Source organism: Hippocampus comes, unplaced genomic scaffold, assembly GCF_001891065.2.
Source record: "Hippocampus comes isolate QL1 unplaced genomic scaffold, H_comes_QL1_v1.1 scaffold158, whole genome shotgun sequence".
NCBI lineage: Eukaryota > Metazoa > Chordata > Actinopteri > Syngnathiformes > Syngnathidae > Hippocampus > Hippocampus comes.
Window position 1 is genome coordinate 112047 of NW_017805548.1, and position 20776 is coordinate 132822.

The window sequence follows — 20776 nt, forward strand, 5'->3', positions numbered from 1 at the left end:
AATACAGCTAGCTGAAATATGATTGGTTAAAAACTCTACCATCATAAATAAGTTATTTATCACACACAGTCTTTGTACCCATCAAGCGTATGTTATTTAAAATAACATTGAAAGCCACTCAACTAAGTGGAAATAATACAACGTAAAGAATACAGAGAATAATTTTGTTTACATATTTATGAAAATAAAATAACATAAATTATAAAATAACATAAAATACATAAAAGTAAATTTACTTTTCTGAGAATGTTTAGGCCAGCAGAGAAGGCCTTGCTGGCCCTCAGGGTCCGCCACTGCATTTATACGTTCCCCCCCAATAAAAATTTTGCACATTAATTTATTTCGAATATACCCATTTTCACTGCATATAGAAACTTTTTCTTCTTGTTGTAATTCCATTACTTTTATTGGAATACCTCTAGACAGTTTGGTAAATATTAATAGTTATACATAGAAAAATACAGCACCAACATGCGTAATCGTGTTTGTTAAAAGATTATTTCATCTCTTATTATTTTGTACACATCTCAAATACAATACATTGCATTCATAATGTAAAACCACATACAGTACACAGGAACCAACCAGTTTTTTTATTTCGCTTTACTCGCCTCAAAGAAACTATGCTGACCACCTAGACAACCAATGAAATCGTTCTTAAAGAGCCAATCATATTCGAGCATTCTGTTACACATCAGGCTGTTTGTATGATCTCAGCCTTTCTTCAGAATTGTGTAGTCACTCCGGGAAGCTAGTTTAAAAGAAAAACAACGAGGCTCAGTGTAAAGTTCTGTTTGTGACAATTGCACTACGACATCTTCACAATGGTAGGAACACGTAACATTATTGAACGACGGGATTGAAACTTGAAATTGATTTTTACGTGAAGGGAGATCTCAGCTATGCTAATGTGTAGCATGGCCGCAATATGATTTTGTTGTATTATGTAGTATGTAGTCCAATTTAATTGGGGAAGGCTACTGTTGCTGTTTCAGAAAGTGTTCGATAAGTTTACATGTGTAGGACAATTCATAAGCAAATACATCATTGTTAGCCTGTAATGGTCTCAGCGCCGTTGTTATCACGCTTCCATGATGAATGAATCGCTTGCTATATTGTATGTAGTCTTATTACCCTTGGTTTCCGTGAACGCACCGTGAAATTGTCAGTAATTAATTTAGCCAAGGTACTTAACGAAACAGATATATAACATACGTACAGTATATGAAAAAAATGTTGATACGCATAGTGTTTGCAAAGTTGTTCAGTTGCACGTTTAAAGTCATATTCGAACAGGAAGTGCTCAATGATAAAAATAAATGTTGATAATATAAAGCGTGTATAGTAGCTAGCTTAATATGCATCGTACTGTTCAGACATCACAATGTAACGTGTAATTGCCCACCGTATAGATTCGTCTCACACTCAGTGCATAGTTGGTGTTCAAGTGACAAGAAAATTGTGTAAAATTACATTTTTAAAAATTCTTGTCTAATATTGTTTCTGCATGAATTATATGTGATTCGCAGCATTTTCAATGTTTGATACTGTACTGTAATTGTGGTGTCTCTCCTTCGTCCTCCCCCATGCAGTCTATTATGTCGTATAATGGAGGGGCCGTCATGGCCATGAGGGGGAAGAATTGTGTGGCCATCGCATCCGACCGCAGATTTGGCATCCAGGCTCAGATGGTAACAACCGATTTCGAGAAGCTCTTCCCCATGGGCGAGAGGCTTTTCATCGGGCTGGCTGGGCTGGCCACTGATGTTCAGACAGTGTAAGTGTGTGTGACAGTTTGAGTTCAGTCAAAACGGTCGTAATTTTTTTTTTTTTTGATCAATGTGTACAGATCCCAGAGGCTTAAATTCCGATTGAACCTTTATGAACTGAAGGAGGGTCGCCAGATCAAACCCAAAACTTTCATGAGCATGGTGTCGAACCTTCTATATGAAAGGAGGTGTGTGCATTTTCATGGCTACACGTTAGTCTCAAAAGGTGCGTACAGACAAGATGTAATCTCATGGTGATTTTCCCTGATAGGTTCGGGCCTTACTACATCGAGCCTGTGATTGCCGGGCTCGATCCGAAGACCTTTGAGCCATTCATCTGCTCCCTGGATTTGATCGGATGTCCCATGGTGACGGAGGACTTTGTCGTGAGCGGGACCTGCTCGGAGCAGATGTACGGCATGTGTGAATCTTTGTGGGAGCCCGACCTGGTAAGTTATGTGTCAAAAAGAGGGGCTTTCCCACTTGCAATAGGTGAAAATCCATAATGTAGAGACCATTAAAAAAAAAAAATGTAATCAATAAACAGTCACATAGAAATCTAAGATAGGGCGGGGATGCAAATGACTTTGCAGGGGTATGCTGTATGTATAGTATGTTAGAAATTTGTTTGGTCACACAGGAGCCCGAGGACCTGTTTGAGACCATTTCGCAGGCCATGCTGAATGCACTTGATCGGGATGCACTGTCTGGCATGGGCGTCGTCGTACATGTCATGTAAGTACAGTGACAGTATTTCAATAGGTTGGAGCAATAAGATGTGCAGTGATTGACAGTCTTTTCTTCCAGTGAAAAAGACAAGATCACCAAAAGAAGCTTGAAGGCTAGGATGGATTAAAACCCCACCAATCTCAAATGTTTATTTGAAAACACGCAGGTTTTTTTTCCCTCCCTTTATATTGTTAAATAAATTTGTTTACACAGTCTGATGTTGTGTAATTTTCTCAAGGTATCGGTAAATAAATATGAGGTATCTACAGGTATATCTCAAGAACTACAGTATTGCGGAAAACTGAATTTATTTGCAGTGGTTCAATTCAAAAATGTAAATTCATTATAGGTCAGGGGTGCCCGATACGTCGATCGAGACTGACCAGTAGCCCGCAGACTGGTTATAAATCAATCGCGAGGGGTGTAGGGGGAAATCGGGGAAAAAAAATGTGTCTGTGTTATACAGTATGTTTTTGTGTTAGTGAAAATGCACCCTAAGCATCCTATCAATTTCACTTAAAAAAACAAGTCACGTCTCAACTAAGGTAGGCAGTGGTCACAAACTCACAAACTATTCTATTTTATTTTTCAGTTTCGTTAGGGGCCATTATGGCTGTTGTTCATCATAGCGTGCGCGCCTGCGTGTATATTATGCGTGCAGGTGCGGTTAACGGGTCGGTTCAATCGTGGGAGCTTGGTTGCTTGAAAAGTAGATTTTTGGTCAAAAAAAGGTTGGGCACCCCTGATATAGGTTGTCTGCACATTGTTTATTTATTTATATAACTGATTGTAGTTTACAGCTACAACCCAAAATTCACCAAATGAAGAAATGTGCTTCCTGTTCATGTTGCGGTCTCTAGCAAGACAGTTGATGACAACTGAAGCCAACCTTGATTTAAAAAGAAATCCTTATTGATTGTGTCTTTAGGCATAAATTCAATACCTGTATATCTTATAGCTAAACCCAAATGAAGCGCAACCATTGATTAGTGCAGGGGTCGGCAACACGGCTCCAGAGCTGCATGCGGTTCTTTAGCGACATCGAGTGGCTCCCCGGAGCTTGATAAAAAATGTTTGAAAATGGAAAAAGATTTTGATAGTAGGCTAATATAGCTCAAATAGATATAGATACATGTTGCAGCTCCGAAAAAGGAGAGCTGTATTTATGCTTTTAACAGTCTCGACAAACACAGACATGTCTGCGTCTGCCTTCTCTCTTCTCGTTCGACTCGAGAAGCGTTCAAAGACAGCCTCAGAAAAACGGAAATTAATGACCGCTTCACTGACACTAAGAAAAGCGAAAATAATGCACCAAAACAAAAAAAATCAAGCGAGGAAATTTAAAAATAAATTCTATGGCGGCGTTTGTGAACACACAACAAAGGAATGAATAACAAACAATTCTGAGACAGTCCAGTCTCCTACATACATACAGCATGTGTTTCCTTCATTGTAAGTTTTATAGAAGGCTTTTATTTTTTTGCGGCTCCAGACATATGTTTTGTTTTTTTGTCCTATATGGCTCTTTCAACAGTTTGGGTTGCCGACCCCTGGGTTAGTGTAATGTTTGGGGGCTCTGTGGTCACATTTTGTGTTTAAAAACAACAAAAAACAGCTGCCCTAAATTAACAGCACGAGTAATTGCCAATATATCTTTATTCAGTCGTTGTTCCACCACTGTTTACAAGCTCAGAATTGGAAATGTGGTTTGAACTGTAAAAGAAGTTTGAAGTAACTCAAGTTATAAAGCATACTACTCAAGATGTCAAATCATAGTTCTTGAAATTGTTTCAGGAGTTCACCCCTGGCTAAAGGCGACCTGGTTACTTCTGCCAGTATGCTTGTCTCAAAGATTAAACCATGCAAGTCGAAGTTCATACACCCTGAAACCGAAACTAACTTGTAACCTTCCAAGCCTTTGTGTGATTGGAAGGATTCACACTTGTGGTTCTCCCTATCTGCCGTCGCGATAGTCGCCGCTTCGTTCCTCTTAGCAATGCTGACAAACATGCACCCATGGATCACTCGTGATATCTGGAGTTGATTTTGCGGCAGTGTGATAGGCCCATAAATCAGCACACTTGCAGGGCACATAGAGACAAACAACCATTTGCACTCACACTCACGGACAATTTTGAGTGTTCTGTTAACCTGACATGCATGTTTTTGGAATGTGGGAGGAAACTGCAATATCCAGAGAAAACCCATGCAGGCATGGGGAGAAGATCCATTCCAAACAGGAAGGCCGGAGCCGAAATTGAACCTTGCACCTTTGCACTGTGAAGTGGATGTGCTAACCAGTCGACCACCGTGTCACCCTGCCCCAGTGATTTGATTGATAAATAAATAAATGGCAGAATAATGTGGAATTGAATGCCTTCTGATAGCTGGGCCTCTTAAGAGTGGGTTTCGTGAACTGGTGCAGCGACAACGTTCAATTAGTGGGAGAATCATCTGAAACAGATTTCTGACAGGCCCGCTCTTGGTTCACACGATCATGATGGCCACATTGCTGCAGAGAATCGTCTGGAGGTTGATCAACTCATGCTAAGAATGTGAAGTGAATGAAACAGCAACAAATTAAAAACAAAATTCTGATAAACTGATTCATGTTTGGCCAGCCCAGGTAAGCCCGTTGGTAAAGGCTTATACATGCAACATACTAACGCTGCAGTTGATACAGAAATAATCAAACACAAGATAAAACTCCCTTTAATATGCAATGAATCATTTTCAAGTAACCTTTTTTTTCTAATGTCTTTCGTTAACAAAACAATACTGTATACAAACACAAAATTGCTACATCAATGTAAACAAGATATTTTAAAAAATGATTTGTATTGTGATAAAACCATATATTTGCTGCTGAATTTCCCCCTTTTTTAAATTGCTCTTTTTTTCATTGACCAACCTTTACCAAGCTCATGTTTAATATTCCAAAATTTGTTAAAACCAATGTGGCAATATAACATTCAAACACCGATTTATGCGCGCGTGTTGTTCCTATTTTCATTGTAACACTCAGATGTTAAGGTCAGCGGTTCGATGTTGAACTAACTGGTGGAGTCTCATGTGCACATCAGCCATGCATATTGATAACTGCATTCTTTTACTTATTGGTCTACATCATCAGTAAGAACGTTTACATCCGGTTATTCCAAATTATCAGAAGTAGGTTGGGTTTTTCTGTTGTCGATACTGAAAGAGAAGCCCAAAGAAGGCTGCTAAAAGTATGTCATGCAATCTGTGTTTGTGTACACATCCAATGGAAATCAAGGTATAGCAACATGAAGAGAAAGTGAGAAGACGGTGCTGAGGCGCGGGCACTAATTCAAGGCATCAGTGAGACAGTTCCTGTGCTGGCGAGAGGAGTGATAAGGTAGGACGCGGAAACAGAGGAGCAATAATTCAAACGAAAATTCAGCGAAACAAAGGAAGTTATCAGGATGCTCTTTCCAAAACTGGGGGTAAGAGGGTGGGGGGCACTGTTCATTTGTGTTTGCGGTTCTGTAAAAGCCTCAACACATAACTTGACCTAACCATGGGCTCTTTGAAGAGGGTGAGGACAAGAGAGACTGTCTGACGCGGAGGACTCACGTGTAATAAAGTGTGCACACGTACGTGTGTGTGTGTGTGTGTGTGTGTGTGTGTGTGTGCCAGATCTGTGAGTGGCTGGGCAGGCAGAGTGGAAAAGAGTCTATGACAAGATATTGGACATGAACTCATAGAAGCGCTTGGAGTACTGCTCCGGGTTCACCGTCGAGATCTCGGCCCCGGCCTGGAAAACACGAGCCAAGGAATGAGAACGAGGGACCAAACGGATGAAAAGGAAACTTGGAAGATGATCCTGCCAATGACATTCTTTCATTAACTTCCTCACTTCAAACAAACCAAATGCAGCAAGAGCGGCATTTACTCAACTCAACTGTATTTATAGAGCACTTTCAAACAGCCATCGCTGCATACAAAGTGCTGTACATGGAGCAAATTAACATATACAACAAACAGTAAAGCAAATCGGTAATAACAGTAGAAAGCACCGAACAGCAAAATCAAGAACAATCTAAGTCATGCTGAGTCAAATGCCAAAGAATACAAGTGAGTTTTGAGGCGGGTTTTGAAGATGGGCAGCGAGGAGGCTTGCCAAATGTTCAGTGGGATGTCATTCCAGAGAGAGGGACCAGCAACAGAAAAGGCTCGATCCCCTCTGAGCCTCAGTTTAGTTCTTGGTACTTCTAATAATGTCTGGTCCGCAGACCTGAGGCGCCGGGCAGGTGTGTAGGGGCGGATGAGCTCAGAGAGGTAAGGTGGCGCGAGGTTATTTAGAGATTTGAAAACAAATAAGAGGATCTTGAAAATAACTCTAAAATGTATGGGGAGCCTGATCACTGGTATTGCATAATCTGTGCAATCTAGCGGGCGAAATCACGCGAACAAATAACCGAGCGAACATCTGGCACAGAGTGCGTTCTTCAGCCCCCCCCCGCTCAATACTGATATTTGGTAACTATGGTATTGCGTTATTTTTAGATTCGCGATACAGTATTGGTGCCGGGACTTGGGTCCAACACCGCTGTAACGGAGTGACACGAGTGATGCTTTTCATCACCAAATGTGAGTGACAAAAGTTACTAAATGTTGATTTTGGGTCTTACCTACTACAATAAAGTTGTACCTAGCTCAGAAAATGGGACAATGTTCTCATCTTTCATCTATAACTGCTTCAAACAACAAAGAGTATGCAGAAAAGTGGTTAAGATTGAATGACTCTGTGTCTCATGTGTTGTGTTGTATTATTTTGTCATGATGTTATTTTGACTTCAAGATGGCGCCGCGAGAGTGGCTGCCTTTACAGCAGCTCCTATACTTTTTGTTCTTCTACTTTCTTCCTTTCATAATTTTGCTGCTGTAAATTGGGAATTTCTCCATTGTGAGACGAGTAAAGGTTTTCTTATTCTTATTACAAATTTACACTTTTAGTTGACTATTGGTAAATGATGCTTATTAGTAGGCTAATAATAACGACTGATGCAGATTACTCTCCACGATAAGACAGCCGGCTGCAGCCAGACTAGTCTAACTAGCGTACTGTGTCACCCAATCACCTATTTCGGTGTTTTATGTCCAACTTGATCGCTTAGCTATTAGCATGGCTCGTCTGTCTTTTACTGGTTACTGAGGCCCCTGTCTTCTTTTCGTGATGATACTTGGAAGAAGTGTTGCTCATTCGCTGGCATGGAGGAGATGCTTAGTAATTTGTGCTGCGCTGAGACCAGAGGTGAAACGGAACTTGCGGCTCTGCATCGTGTTTAGCCAAATTAGCGAGCCAGAGGTAGCTTGGAAGGAGCTGGGGCTGGGCAAAATAGGATGCAACAAGCACTCCTTGATACGAACAGCTGAAAGCAGTGTGGCTGAAAGACTGTTCAATGTGGCCGTGATTTTTTTTTAAAAACAATATGGTGTTAATTTAATCGCATTCATGAAAGGCATACTGGTCAGGGTAGCCCGACACCATGCCGTACAGGACACCATTCATGTCAGATGATGGAATTTTTTTCTTTTCTTCAAACATCCCGAAAAATCTGTGTTACGGGTCTAACAAAGTAGCGTTCATTGATTTCCATGATTAAATACATCCGATATATAACATTCGGCACTTGTCAAGTGGGTTAATGGTTCATTGAGGCATACTGTATTTCCGAAGCATTTTTAGAATTTGAATAACCTTTACGCCAAATGTTCCCAGATCATCTCGCTCTGAAATTTCCTCAGCAAAAAACCCAAACTGAAAGGACCCAGAAGAGCTCTGGTTGCGCATTTCTCTAAGGAACCATCACCTTTGATCGCTCGCTCTCCATGTCCACAGCAAAGCACATTGTGCTAAATTCAAACAAACAATCAACAATCAAACATTTAAGCCGTAATACTAAGCATATGAAATTCAATCACGCTTGATCTGAAGAGCCATGTTCGACGGCCATCGGTCAGCGGCGCAAATTATTGTTGAATATCAGAGTAACCAAACGGAAAGATGCTGGCTAATGTCCTCTTACATAACCAGATTCGGACCAAAGCCAAATAAAAAGTCACGATGCTCACCCCGTGTTTCACAGTTTTGGCAGCATGTGCAGCTTTTTTCTTCGCATCGTAATGGGTGAGGATGTCGATGATCGCCATGAAGTACACCTCCTTCTTGACAGAACCTTTGGGGGGGAGTAACTCATCAGGTGGTTCTACTTTCATAAAAAAATGAGTTTTAATTATGAAGGATTGGCTCAGTGTGTAACTTAAAAAAAATAGCATGTTTACATTATTTCAGCAAATGCAAATAAAGAGCAAATGACATGCAAAAAGAGAAGAGCGTAAAAAGTTACTGCTCACTGTCATGGCTCTTGATTGCGTAAACATCAACAGAGGGGTCAAAGTCCCCGGGCCCAAAGAAGCCACAGTTGAGGGGGTTTCCTGGGCTGTCGGGTGGTGTGCCAAAGGAGCCAGTGAGAACGCCTCCACCCATCCCATCATTCTCATACTCTTCCTCATCGGCACCAGCCTCCACATCCATCTCCTCCTGCTCGGCTCGTTCCACGTCGTGGATCCCCACGAGAAGACTGTAATCCATGATCTTCAGAGTGGCCAGGAACTGAAACATACAACATTGCATTTTGTGGACTCCAATCAATTTGCAGAGCTGTATTTCATGAGGGGAAAAAAAAAAAACAAAAACTCAGAACTGCGGTGCTCCTTGCTTCACGGCGTAAACTGCAAATGTCAGCTGTGCTTTGACAAATTTACCTCGACATCATGTTTTAGCTTGTCCAAGAAGTACTTCTTGTTGTCGTCTCCTATTTGCAGCTTGTGGCCTTCATTCAGGAAGTCGTTGTCTTTGAAAGTGGGGAGCTCTTTTGCCTGAGGAGAGCAGACAACAATAGGGCATGCAGAATTTTTCTGTGCAACTGTCTTCAACAAATTCCAGTTTGTCTGCACAACACCACTCCCTGATCAAACGAACGCTCATCGAAAATAGATCAAAATTAATTTCTTCCATTTGTTGTCATCTCATTTTTTTTGGGGGGGAATCAAACGTACCTTTTCCTTGTCACTTGCTTCCCTTGAGACCGTGGAACCCTAAAAGAGGAAATATCGGTATAAATAGACATGACAGAAATAGATGATAATGCAAGGAGCATGATTCGTGGGTTCACGTCAGACTTTCTGAAAAGGCATTGCCATGAAAGAAATCTGAAATTAGGGGGGGGCCCACAACGTTCACGGCTGCTGGCAGTGAAGCAATGATGAAGTGAAACAAGAAAAGGAAAAATAGGGAAAAATACAGTACAGCACCATTGTCGATCACTCCCATTGGGTTTGTTGGTTTTGGAAGGCGTTATTGATCAGAAACAGACTCCAATCCGACACAAGTTTGTAGAGACCTCAGTGCTGTCCATTCGGGATGGACATAATTCAGAGATCAAAATATGATTTAGATTGCAAAACCACCATCGTGGCAACAGCATTTTGGATTTGGGCAGGGTATGACTGCAAATAAATTATTGCAGATTAAGCGCAGACTGCGCGAACAAAAAGAAATGCATTGTGACGATCTTTGCCAACATCCATTCATTTTCTGATCCGCTTATGCTCACAAGGGTCACGGGGCGTGCTGGAGCCTATCCCAGCTGTCTTCGAGCAGTAGGCGGGGGACACCCTGAATCGGTCACCAGCCAATTGCAGGGCACACAGAGACGAACAACCATCCGTGCTCACACTCACACCGAGGGACAATTTAGACTCTAAATTTTAGAGTGTTCAATCAGCCTGCCATGCATGTTTTTGGAATGTGGGAGGAAACCGGAGGACCTGCAGAAAACCCACGCAGGCCCGGGGAGAACATGCAAACTCCACACAGGGAGGCCGGAGCTGGAATTGAACCCGGTACCCCTGCACTGTGAGGCCGACGTGCTAACCAGTCGACCCCCAGGCCGCCCTTCTGTCTCTGATTCATTGAACTTGTAATTCCATGTAGAGTAAGGTTGCTGCCTCTATAGAATTTCCTCCCAGAATTGCGGTTTGGATGGAAAGGCTGTGAGGACTGGTTCTAAGTTGCAATAAAACAACATGGACAGGATTCTTTTTAGTTGTTTTCTTTACTCCAATTTGCAAGCAAATACAAATGTGTCATTAATCTCATTTTCTGACTCTCTCTTTGGTCTTTTATGAACAACAGCTGCGTCTTCTTCAGTTCGACTGCACATCATTGTTCAACACTAAACGTTACCACGACCGGGCGGCAAAACAATTGATCATTTTCTCACACTAACTACATCTGAACATGCACTTTTAGCTTCAAACAGGTGATACTGTATAAATGACTTCAAGAAATCACACAAACTCACAAGTGTGGATTACAGCAGTGTTTTTCAACCTTTTTTGAGCCAGGGCACGTTTTTTACATTGGAAAAATTTTGCGGCACACCACTAACCAAAAATGTGATAAAATGACACTCTGAACAGTGTATTTAATTGAAATATAATTTCTCAGTTTATTTATACTCAATCAGTGTGAAACCTGGGGCTGTTTAGATCAGGGTTTTTCGAACTTTTTTTCACTGAAAAAAAATCTCGCGGCACACCACTAGCTGAAAATGTGACCCCCCCCCCCCCCCATCCCACCTACCAACTAACGTGTTATATTGTTACTATAACAGTTTTTAACATTGAAGAATGACGTTATAATAGCTTGAATTGGAATCTAATGAACACAAAGAAAACAGTATTTTATCATCTTTCATATTTATTGTTTCACCGTCGTCCTGCATTCATGCGTCCCAAATTCGCGTGTCTCTCGTCGTAACACAAGGCAATTGGCTAGCTGTTGCTGCTCCCTAGCGGTATGGGAGGGTACTACATGATTACTTTCTGGGCGAAAGACCGCACAGGCGTAAAAATTGGATATTTTCCCGCGGCACGCCCGACAATGTCTCACGGCACACCAGTGTGCCGGGGCACACCGGTTGAAAAACACTGGATTACAGCAATAATGCAAACAAAGCACCGACTTTACCACCTCAAAATATCAAACTTCATGTCTCATGAAACATGATACGGAAACGTGGACTTCACTTCTTAAACATTCATCTTCTCAAGCATCGAGATGATAAATAAAATAGAGGTGTATAAAAATTTACGTCTACCGATCTCCGGTCAGTCACATCACACGTGCAGCATGCTGCAGTGAAGGGAACGTACAATTATATGACGCTTAAATGGCACAGCAGCTTCCGATTTCAAAAGCGCCAGCAGGCATCACAAGCTGCAGCAGTTCCTGATCAATTTCATGAGAAGTCAAATCTTTTCACTCATGAAATCGGACAATGCAACTTCTGGCCAAGTAAAGGCAGATGTCTTTATGCCCTTAACATTATGTGACTAGTGAAAACTTTGCAGGGTGGGGTGAGGGGCCTTCCATTTTCAAATGATTTGACCGGAGGATGCGTTTTCATTGGTCGCCGCTCAAGTCGTGCGCATAGAGATGGAAAACTCAAGAAAAATTGAGCAGAATGAGCACGCTTTTTTTATTCCAGCGTTGATGTTGCTGCTTGCAGTAAAGCCCTCCACTCCCATTGACCCGTCAACTTGCAGCCTTTGCAATTAGCAAATTGCATTTTCTCATACTGCGTACTGTATCACAAATGCATTTCATCGTTCAGCCCTAATATTAAGGTGAAACGTGAAAACTCATTCAGAACTCGCCAATGGATATCCAGCTTGGGCAAACGGGAATTGCAAATGAGATGTGGAGAAAGAGCTTAACTGATTCGTATGCTTCTATCCTCATGGTGCAGGTCATGCTTCGAGAGCGGGTTAGTGACCCGCATATCACGTATGTGGCTGCTGCACTAACCTGTGTTAAAAATTTGAGAAATAATAGACAGACACACATGAGCACGCTCGCCAAAATACCTTGAGGTCGTATTTGCGATGAACAGTGAGGCGATGGCTGAAGACATTCCGGGTCACGACCATGTACGTCTCCACCCCGTCCACTGTTAGCCTGTACATACCCAGAAATTGAGGGAGCAGCGTGTTGCCGTGACACTCCACTATAAACTGCGGATAACGGAAAGTAGAGAGGTACATCTAAGACACAAAAAGTGGCAGTGAGGTACCAAAGACACAGAATAAAGTTAATTCTTCTCCCAAGTGCTATATTGTTTAAAGCAAGGGTGCCCAACGAGTTGATCGCGATCGACCGGTAGCTCGCGGACTCGTCCCAAGTTGATCGCGAGGGGTGTGTGTGTGTGTGTGTGGGGGGTGGGGGGCATTTGTGTGTCTCTGGCGTTATTCATATTGTATATTTTTGTGTTAGTGCAAACTGCACCCGTAGCATCCTATCAGTCTCACTTTCACAAAAAGTATTTCAAAAAAAAAGAAAAGAAAAAAGGAGGTCACTTTCAACCTACGGTGGCGCGTGACCTGCATCACCGAAACTTATTAGCGCTCAGCATTCTGCAATTGCAGCTTGCGATCAGAGCTGTTGCGTTGTTGCCTTTATTATTATTATTATTATCAGGCAAAGTGCGTTTTGTGTACAATTCACCGATGGCACTGGCAAAGAATGGCAATCTGGAGTGCCGGGAGAAGCATTTTAAAACGGTACACGTGAGCCAGGATTGTGAACATGCTGCAAAAGCGCGTCCCACAACTCAGCGTCAGGTCTTGATGAAGGGAGGCAGTGATTTTCATTAACTCATGGGTCTACTTTATTTTTTTTGGTGGCTATAGCTCATCAGGGCATGTGTGCATATGCGCGTGTGTGTGTGTGTGTGTGTGTGTGGTAACGGGTCAAACGCGGGAGGTTGGTTGATGGAAAAGTAGATCTTTGGTCAAAAAAGGTTGGGCACCCCTGGTTTAAAGGCACATTCAGAAAACAAAAATTCTTCCAGGCCGCATTTCAACTTTCAAAATATCTGCCCAATAGTATATGTCAACGCTGTCAAGCAAATTCAACGGCAAGCAAGAATTCTACCTGGTGGTATTTTTTGAGGATGTTGTGCATCTCAGCGATGTCCTCACTGGACACAGTTTTGATTACAAATCGATGGTCGTAGCTGGAGAGGAAGCGATTACCAAAACGACCCTGGGAGTCGCTGTTGAGGGGAGCGCTTCGCGTGAGGGAGTTCTGCGAGAGAGAACAACGGGATTCCTTCAAGACCTCTCCGATAAGTGCAGGAGCTCATCCGATTACAAAATGACTTCTTGTCACTTAGCGCTTACCTGGTAGTCTTGGTCATCGATGCAAAACCTCTCCCTCAGGTTTCGGAACACCATGGGACAATATTCTTTGAACTTAAAGCGACTAGGAAGGTTTTCTCTGACAAGGGACAATTCACACAGTCAAGCGATGTTACGTTTGCTCGTTTCGTCCGACTCTTGCACATTATTGCAAATCTTTTTGTTGCGCCTTTTGGATGAGAATATGACTGTGACGCTTTGCCAACATCCCATTCAAAAGGAGATTCAAAAAAACATTCGGGACGTGTGACGAGGAAGCAGTACACTTTTGTCACTCTGGAAGGGGAGGAAGACATTTGCTTTGCACTTCATTAGACACATCCACACTAATGCTTTTCCAATTGATGTTTGTGGTCTGTTTAACCCTTTTCAGGGACAGCGGTTACTCCGGTGGACAGTTCATCACGTTATCAGGTGACAGTTTATCATTGGTGGTGCATGAAAGGGTTAAAGAGACAATGCCCAGTTTTGAGAGACACTGAAACATTTAGGCCGCATATTATGGTCAATTATATACTTGTGAATTGATGGTGTGCAAATGGTTGGATGTGTGGAGGACCACGCCACATCAAACGAAACAACCCAGTAAATCTCGTGAGCCGCCTCTTTCCGAAATTGTGCCTGTGAGCGAGCGATTCTAAATTTCACCAGATTGTGATGTAACATAGCAGCAGAGGTAAAGGTAAGCATAGCTGCATGGAGTTTTGTTGGTAGCACAAATTGCCATTAATTTCTGAAAATTAGAATATATTGATAGGTGGGTTTTTAGACTCTTGGCTCAACACGCAGCTAGCCTTGGCTTCGCCTTTTGTCATTATGCAAAGAAAAATGGGGCTGGCCATTGGCAAAGCAGTTACATGGGGCAGTGTGACCAGTGGCTTATGAGACAGGGAGGCCTTCTCAAAAGCAAATAACCCCAGCAAGACAAAAAAATGCGCTGTGTAAAGTATGCTCGGATTCTTGGTCCTTGGAAATGTTGACAAAAGCATGCAAGTTAAGTGTTTTAAATGTTCGGAAAAACAACATCTTTCCTTTGACTGCGCTGTAGAAAAGGTTCACGACTAATATTCGAGCTTCCTTTTCTGGGAGGGGCATTGGATGGTACGTGTACCGATTCCCAACAACAAAATGGAGGATTACGAAAGAATAGTTACAGAAAACATGAAATATTTGACACTGTGGTCATATTGGAGGAAGTCTGACTCATTCTGACCATTTCAGGCACGGAAGCAGTCAAACACTTTTGAGAAAACAGACAGAACCATTTAAAAAAATATTTTTCAGAAGTGCCTTTATGGGCAACGAGAGCACAGGAAAATCAATGTACCTACTTGTTAAAAAGGTGGTTGTCCACTTTGATCTTACTGTAGGCTTTAAAATCATCTGGCATCAGCATGACTGGTACAGGCACATTACTTAACTCGTTAACCTGACGGAGGAAAAGAGCAATGGATCAGACAACTAGGAGAAAGAGAGAAATAGAAACAGATATTGTCGGCACTGTAAGAATAACACATAGATCAAAGAAATAACATGAAAATGATCCCCTGCTGAAAAGTAAAATGCAAGTTGAACAATGTCGAGCATGCGTTCACCAACAGTCATTCAGAGCAAGCTGCTGTCAATAGAAATTATGACGTGCTCAAACAGCACTTGAAAAAAACCTTAGTTCAGTTGCAGACAGTACGATTTCAACTCAACTAACGATTCACACGCATCCACGATCTTTCAATCCCCACAGAGTTCCTGAAATGCACAAGTGCAAGATTACAGGAAATTTTTCACCACAGCCGTGGAGGTTCTGCTTTGGCCTGGGATTGTCTATCAATCCATTATTTGGTAAAACCAACAACCAAAAGTCCAAATTTGAAATGGGTGTAAGGGTCCATTGACCATTTGTATAATAATAAAAATGTATCTTTTCATTTGCATAATACTGAAACAAGCTATTTATGGTATTAGTGTAGATCGACATTGGATTGGTCACATTGTATTCGGCTCCACATTGTATTGGTCACATCATTTCTGTAGGTAGCTAACTTTGCGATACTCATGCTGTGGCATAAACACAAGCCAGATCGGAGTTTTACTGTTCGAGACAAACATTGAAAGGTAAAATGAATTGTGCTGCCATGTGAAAAGACGGCTTTCAAAACACTTGCTGAAGACCACCAAAGAAATATAACTCCACTATTTCAAAGAAAATCATATTCAGCCGTGATTTTCTGAAACAATTAAAAAAAAAAAAACGGACAGACTGTGGAGTGCAACCAAATGCAAACATTGCCATTTTATCGCTTTTAGATTTTAAAATGTTCTCCAAACTTCCTGAAAATGTACCAACCTAATCCAGAATCTTAGCTGAACACCAAAAAACCGTCTCTCATCTTCAAGCTTTAAAATGCAATCTATTGCTGATGAGAAGATGAAATCTTGCCTGTCTGATGGCTGCCTGCCCACACCACAGATCAAACTTGTTCATGAGCTGCAGCCACAGAGCCACTCCCAAAGTTCATCACAGAACATCAGATACAGTTTAAAAAAAAAAAAAAAAAAAGATCACTCCATGCTATGATACAGTAACCGATACAAAGTGCATTGCGTGCAATAAACTGGCAGACCTGCATGGGCACTTTTCATTATTTAAAATAAATATTACTTATTAGACAGCCTGCAACCTTTGCTATCGATACTGTGCGTCTCACTCGGCTCAACAAAATGTGACGGTGATGCATGCTCACCGGCTACATTCGGAACAGCTGCGCAGTCATACAAGATTCAACACAAGTGCTGCATCCATGAATTTGTTTGTTTGTATTTTTTGTGAACAATGCTATTGATATTTTTAACAGTGACAGTACAGGTTTAGTCGATTGCTCTGCGGTTTATGCAAGTATAGGGCAGATCCCTGTTGTTACAATTAAGCTGAGGTTGACAAGTCACACTCAAAACCAGTAAGTAGTAATAATTAACATAACAAAGCGATTGACAACTGTCTTCTCTTTTTTTGTGTGTGGATGTGCACTCAAATTTAGATTTGTTTTTCCTTTTCTTATGCCACATACAGTACATACCTAGTTGGGTTGGCAATGAGGCTGGAAACAAATGTTCACAGAAAGCATGAAGCATAATTTTCTGGCCCAGTTTATTGGATTGTTTTGATTTTGATTGACACTGTCAGAGAGGTATCCATTAGCGTGTGTGATTGTAGTTTGCAGTGGTGTTGAAGAGTGCATGAAGGTGATTATTTTCGGAACCTATTTAGTCAAATGAAAGGTGAATCGTTATAAGGGTTACATGAGGTTGACTGGTCGCACATCAATCGAAGTGTCTTCAGTTAAGGCATGTTTTTGGAATGTGGAAGGTAGCTGGAGAAAAATTCACCCAAGCACAGGAGAACAGAGACAGTCTCAACACTTGTATTAAAAAATAAATAAATAAATAAAATGGAAAAAAACCAACTTTGGTTTATTATGTACAGCATCCATCCTAATTGGGGTTTGAGGTTAAAGTGGGCATGAGTAGCGATGTCTACATAAAGTTTGGTGGTGACTGATCAGTTTTTACGCTTTTTCTGTGTCTATGAACAGGAAACCATTTAATGCGCATCGCATTTTTAATATATTAGTTATCGTTTTGATATAGGGCTGCAACTAATGATTATATCAATAAGTCTCTCTCTTATTTGATCAATGAATCCGTGAATCAGATTTTTTTAAAGCATGTTTTCATTTCCACCCCTTTATTAAAAAACAGGACATAATTTCAAATTAACAGTGCAGAAAAAATGAATTATGATTCAGTTGCTGGTCTGGTTCGTAACGTGAGAAAATAGGCAAAAAAAAGTGTTTTTGAAAGTAAAAGCAAATATTTTATTTTGATTCAACACAAAGCTAAACAATCTGCTTTCATTGAGGACTACAGAAATCAGATACTGTACTTACTGCAGAGAAGCTGACATTTTGAGCAAATTGGGCAATTATTTTTTTTTTAAAAAAGGTACCTGAATGATTAATTGATCATCTAAAATAATAATCATAATAATAATACATTTTATTTATAAGCGCCTTTCAAAACACTCAAGGACAATGACTGATTAGTTGTCGATTAACTGATTCATTGTTGGGACTTCTATTTTGATATCTTCACAGGGTGAAGTGGGCATGATTAGGGATGTCCACACAAATTTGGGTGATAACCGATCACAGTATTCAGACATTAATGCATTCAGGTATTTCAGTACTAAGCATTTTAGAATGTCCCGGATAAAACACGAACTTCCTACACGAAGCCCGGAGCTGAGAGTTGAACCCTGAACCTCATATTTGTGAGATAGGTGTGCTTACAACTCATCAACCATGTTGCCTCTTCAAGGGGTAACATTTTAAAAATAACTCTGACCACAGGGAAGGTTCAGGCAACACATATACACACACATATAGATATACACATACATACATACATACATACATACATATACATATATATATATATATATATATATATATATATATATATATATATATATCTCACAACACGTTTGGAAGAGCGGGCAAACTTGATGCATCTCTTGCATTATCTCCTATGAAGCATGCACGGGTGTACCAAATGAAGCGTCCAGTGAGTGTCGATTAAAAACAGAATTCCTTCTGCAGCAGCGGAAGTGAAAATGAGAAACCTGCTGCTCCAGCTGCCGGTCACACCCCTCCCACCATGCCTGCACATTCGGCGACACCACTCCAGTCAATACCACGGACAACACAAGCAAAAAGTTCCGACGTGCTTGGAGTTCAAATTTGCAACCGACTGAGGACGAGCTCAGTGTTGTATATTAATCTGCAGGGTGGCACACACAGACACACGCATGCAACAGCCAAAGTACCGTGCAACGGGGTGACAATTGAAACTGCCTTGCACCCTCCGAAACACACAAGCATCACACTAAAACGGATATATCAGTCGATGAATTACGCTCACATCGTCCTGGTTTTAGAGGAGTGCAAGTGGTTAACAGACAATCTAAATCAAAACAGCAACATAAACACACCACTCAAAAGTCAATCGAAGCACATTTAAAAAAAAGAAAAGTTACCGTGTGATTCACACCCCACATTAACACGCTGAGGATGGGTTCGCTTGCACGGAACAGTTTCACTTTCTGTCCTATAAAATGCTTTTTTTTCGTCTTGGTTTTGCTAGCGCTGACAGGCGCTGCGCTGGTGCAGTTGGATGACATGTCTCGGACTGGCAATTCAGAGCACGCGCCACGGCATTCACAGTCGTTCGGAGGTTCTAACAGCACCCCATAGCCCCCTCAAAAAATCGGAAAGTGAACAGCTTTAAAAAAAATTTAAGTGCATTGTGCTCGTCGTTCAACTCGAAGTGAGCCTCTGTCTTGGAACAGTCTGGTTGGGAGTCAGGGGTAGTCGTGCATTTTGCGCCGTCACCACCCTTCCTCCTCCCGAACAGGCCGCGGGTCCACACAGCAGCTAGCTGGCCATCAGGCTACAGCGGGCGTTGCGTCATAAAAACAACCCAACACGGCAAACATTAGTCCAACAGCTCCTCTTGCCCCTCTCTTAATATTTATAGCCCACAGCCCATGTGACTCGGGTTCACTTTGAATTCAGTAATCTCATCCTGATGCGCCGAAAATTATTGTCAGTTATCGCCAACCAGCGTTGGTTCGTGGTCTCCTCAAGATGGCGTCTTACGCGTTTCGGTCAACAGCGCCCCCAGCAGCCCGCCGAGTGAACTACTGGAACTCCCACTGACCTTGATCAGAGCCACAAACCTTTTCAGAATGTTTGTAAACAACTGGCAGAAATACGTAACTACATCTGACCAAAATTACACCGATGACAAAAAGTCGTTGTGTTTCAGTTTGCCTTCTAGATTTAGGTTGTTGTTATTTTTTATTTACAAAATACAAAATAAAAAAGTAATGCGGCATGACGTGGGTGAGGAAGATAACGTGAGTGAGCAGTTCTACAGACAAGACTGAAAGACTGCTTGGTGACGACACTTGGAGCTCAACTTACATCGTCGGTTTTGTGGTAGGCACTTGTGTCATAGGTAGTAAAATGTGTCTGAATAATTCAGCAAAACAATGGCTGTTGCTAATGTCAGCTCAGTGGTAGGCTTTTCATTTTATTTTAAAGGTCAAGTGTAAAGTAATTTCAGAAAATACCAAATGAAATATTTTATGTTACAAGTAAATAAATAAAAGTCAATAAATAAAGTATAAAAATAACTTGTAATATGTAAATTCAACAAAATATTTTTCCGAAGTGAGATTCTGTCGAGAGAGAAACCCCGGACGTGTGACGTCATTTAAAGAAAAACAATGCAGGTGCGATCGCTCAAAGACTGCAAGGGAAGCTCAGCTTCCCCTAAAATGTCCAAAAATAAGTGATCAAATACATGTGTAAGTTGAGAGGTTCGTAGTTTTGTAGTGGATAGCTTTACTTTAAAAATGGGCAAAAGGAGAGATGGAATCCTTTGAAGGAAGTTTTTTATTTTCCCAACGTCTGCACCTCCGAACGAACGAACGAGAACACACCCTCTTTCCCGGAAACACCAAACACTTCCTGGTTTCCTTAACCAATCATATAATATCAACATAAACTTGTTTAAGCAATTATTAAACGGAATATAACCTAGGTAACTGTGACACAAAAGAACATAATGCTCAAATATAAAATGAAAATAATTATTAATTTAACATAAGCTTACACGTGTGTGTACATACAATTGTGTGTACATGTCAATGACTAAATATGCGCTACAACGCGCTCAACGTTTGTTCCGAATCAGCTTATTACTAGTTATGACGCGCGACTGTCTTATTCATTCCCGCAGCTTCACTGTCGTGATGTGTCGTTCGCGAACGAACCGGCTCTTAGAGCCGGCTCCTAATAGGAGCCGACTTTTTTTTTTCATGTTTTTTCCCCCCTTTCGGTTAAAGCCGCACGTGATTGGTCAAG

The 20776-nt window shown here is 41.4% G+C and overlaps 2 protein-coding genes across 3 annotated transcripts; one reads left to right on the top strand and one right to left on the bottom strand.

The window, feature by feature from the left end:
- The first annotated feature begins 688 nt into the window (after positions 1–688).
- On the top strand, positions 689–2713 carry psmb3 (proteasome 20S subunit beta 3). The gene is made up of 6 exons (XM_019879658.1): positions 689–827; positions 1593–1777; positions 1850–1957; positions 2041–2218; positions 2410–2504; positions 2577–2713. Exons 1-6 carry the CDS (start codon positions 825–827, stop codon positions 2623–2625), a joined length of 618 nt encoding a protein of 205 aa, XP_019735217.1. The 5' UTR covers positions 689–824; the 3' UTR covers positions 2626–2713.
- Positions 2714–5399: 2686 nt separating this feature from the next.
- On the bottom strand, positions 5400–19523 carry LOC109521756 (phosphatidylinositol 5-phosphate 4-kinase type-2 beta). 2 transcript variants are annotated; one of them, XM_019879819.1, is made up of 11 exons: positions 18883–18993; positions 18396–18507; positions 15122–15219; positions 13773–13869; positions 13525–13677; positions 12459–12605; positions 9585–9623; positions 9291–9404; positions 8880–9138; positions 8598–8701; positions 5400–6276 (listed from the first exon to the last, which is right to left on the bottom strand). In XM_019879819.1, exons 3-11 carry the CDS (start codon positions 15184–15186, stop codon positions 6196–6198), a joined length of 1059 nt encoding a protein of 352 aa, XP_019735378.1. In that variant the 5' UTR covers positions 15187–15219; positions 18396–18507; positions 18883–18993; the 3' UTR covers positions 5400–6195. The 2 variants fall into 2 exon arrangements, with proteins under 2 accessions (XP_019735378.1, XP_019735377.1); XM_019879818.1 differs by lacking the exon at positions 18396–18507 and having other exon boundaries at positions 18883–19523.
- Positions 19524–20776: the final 1253 nt, after the last annotated feature.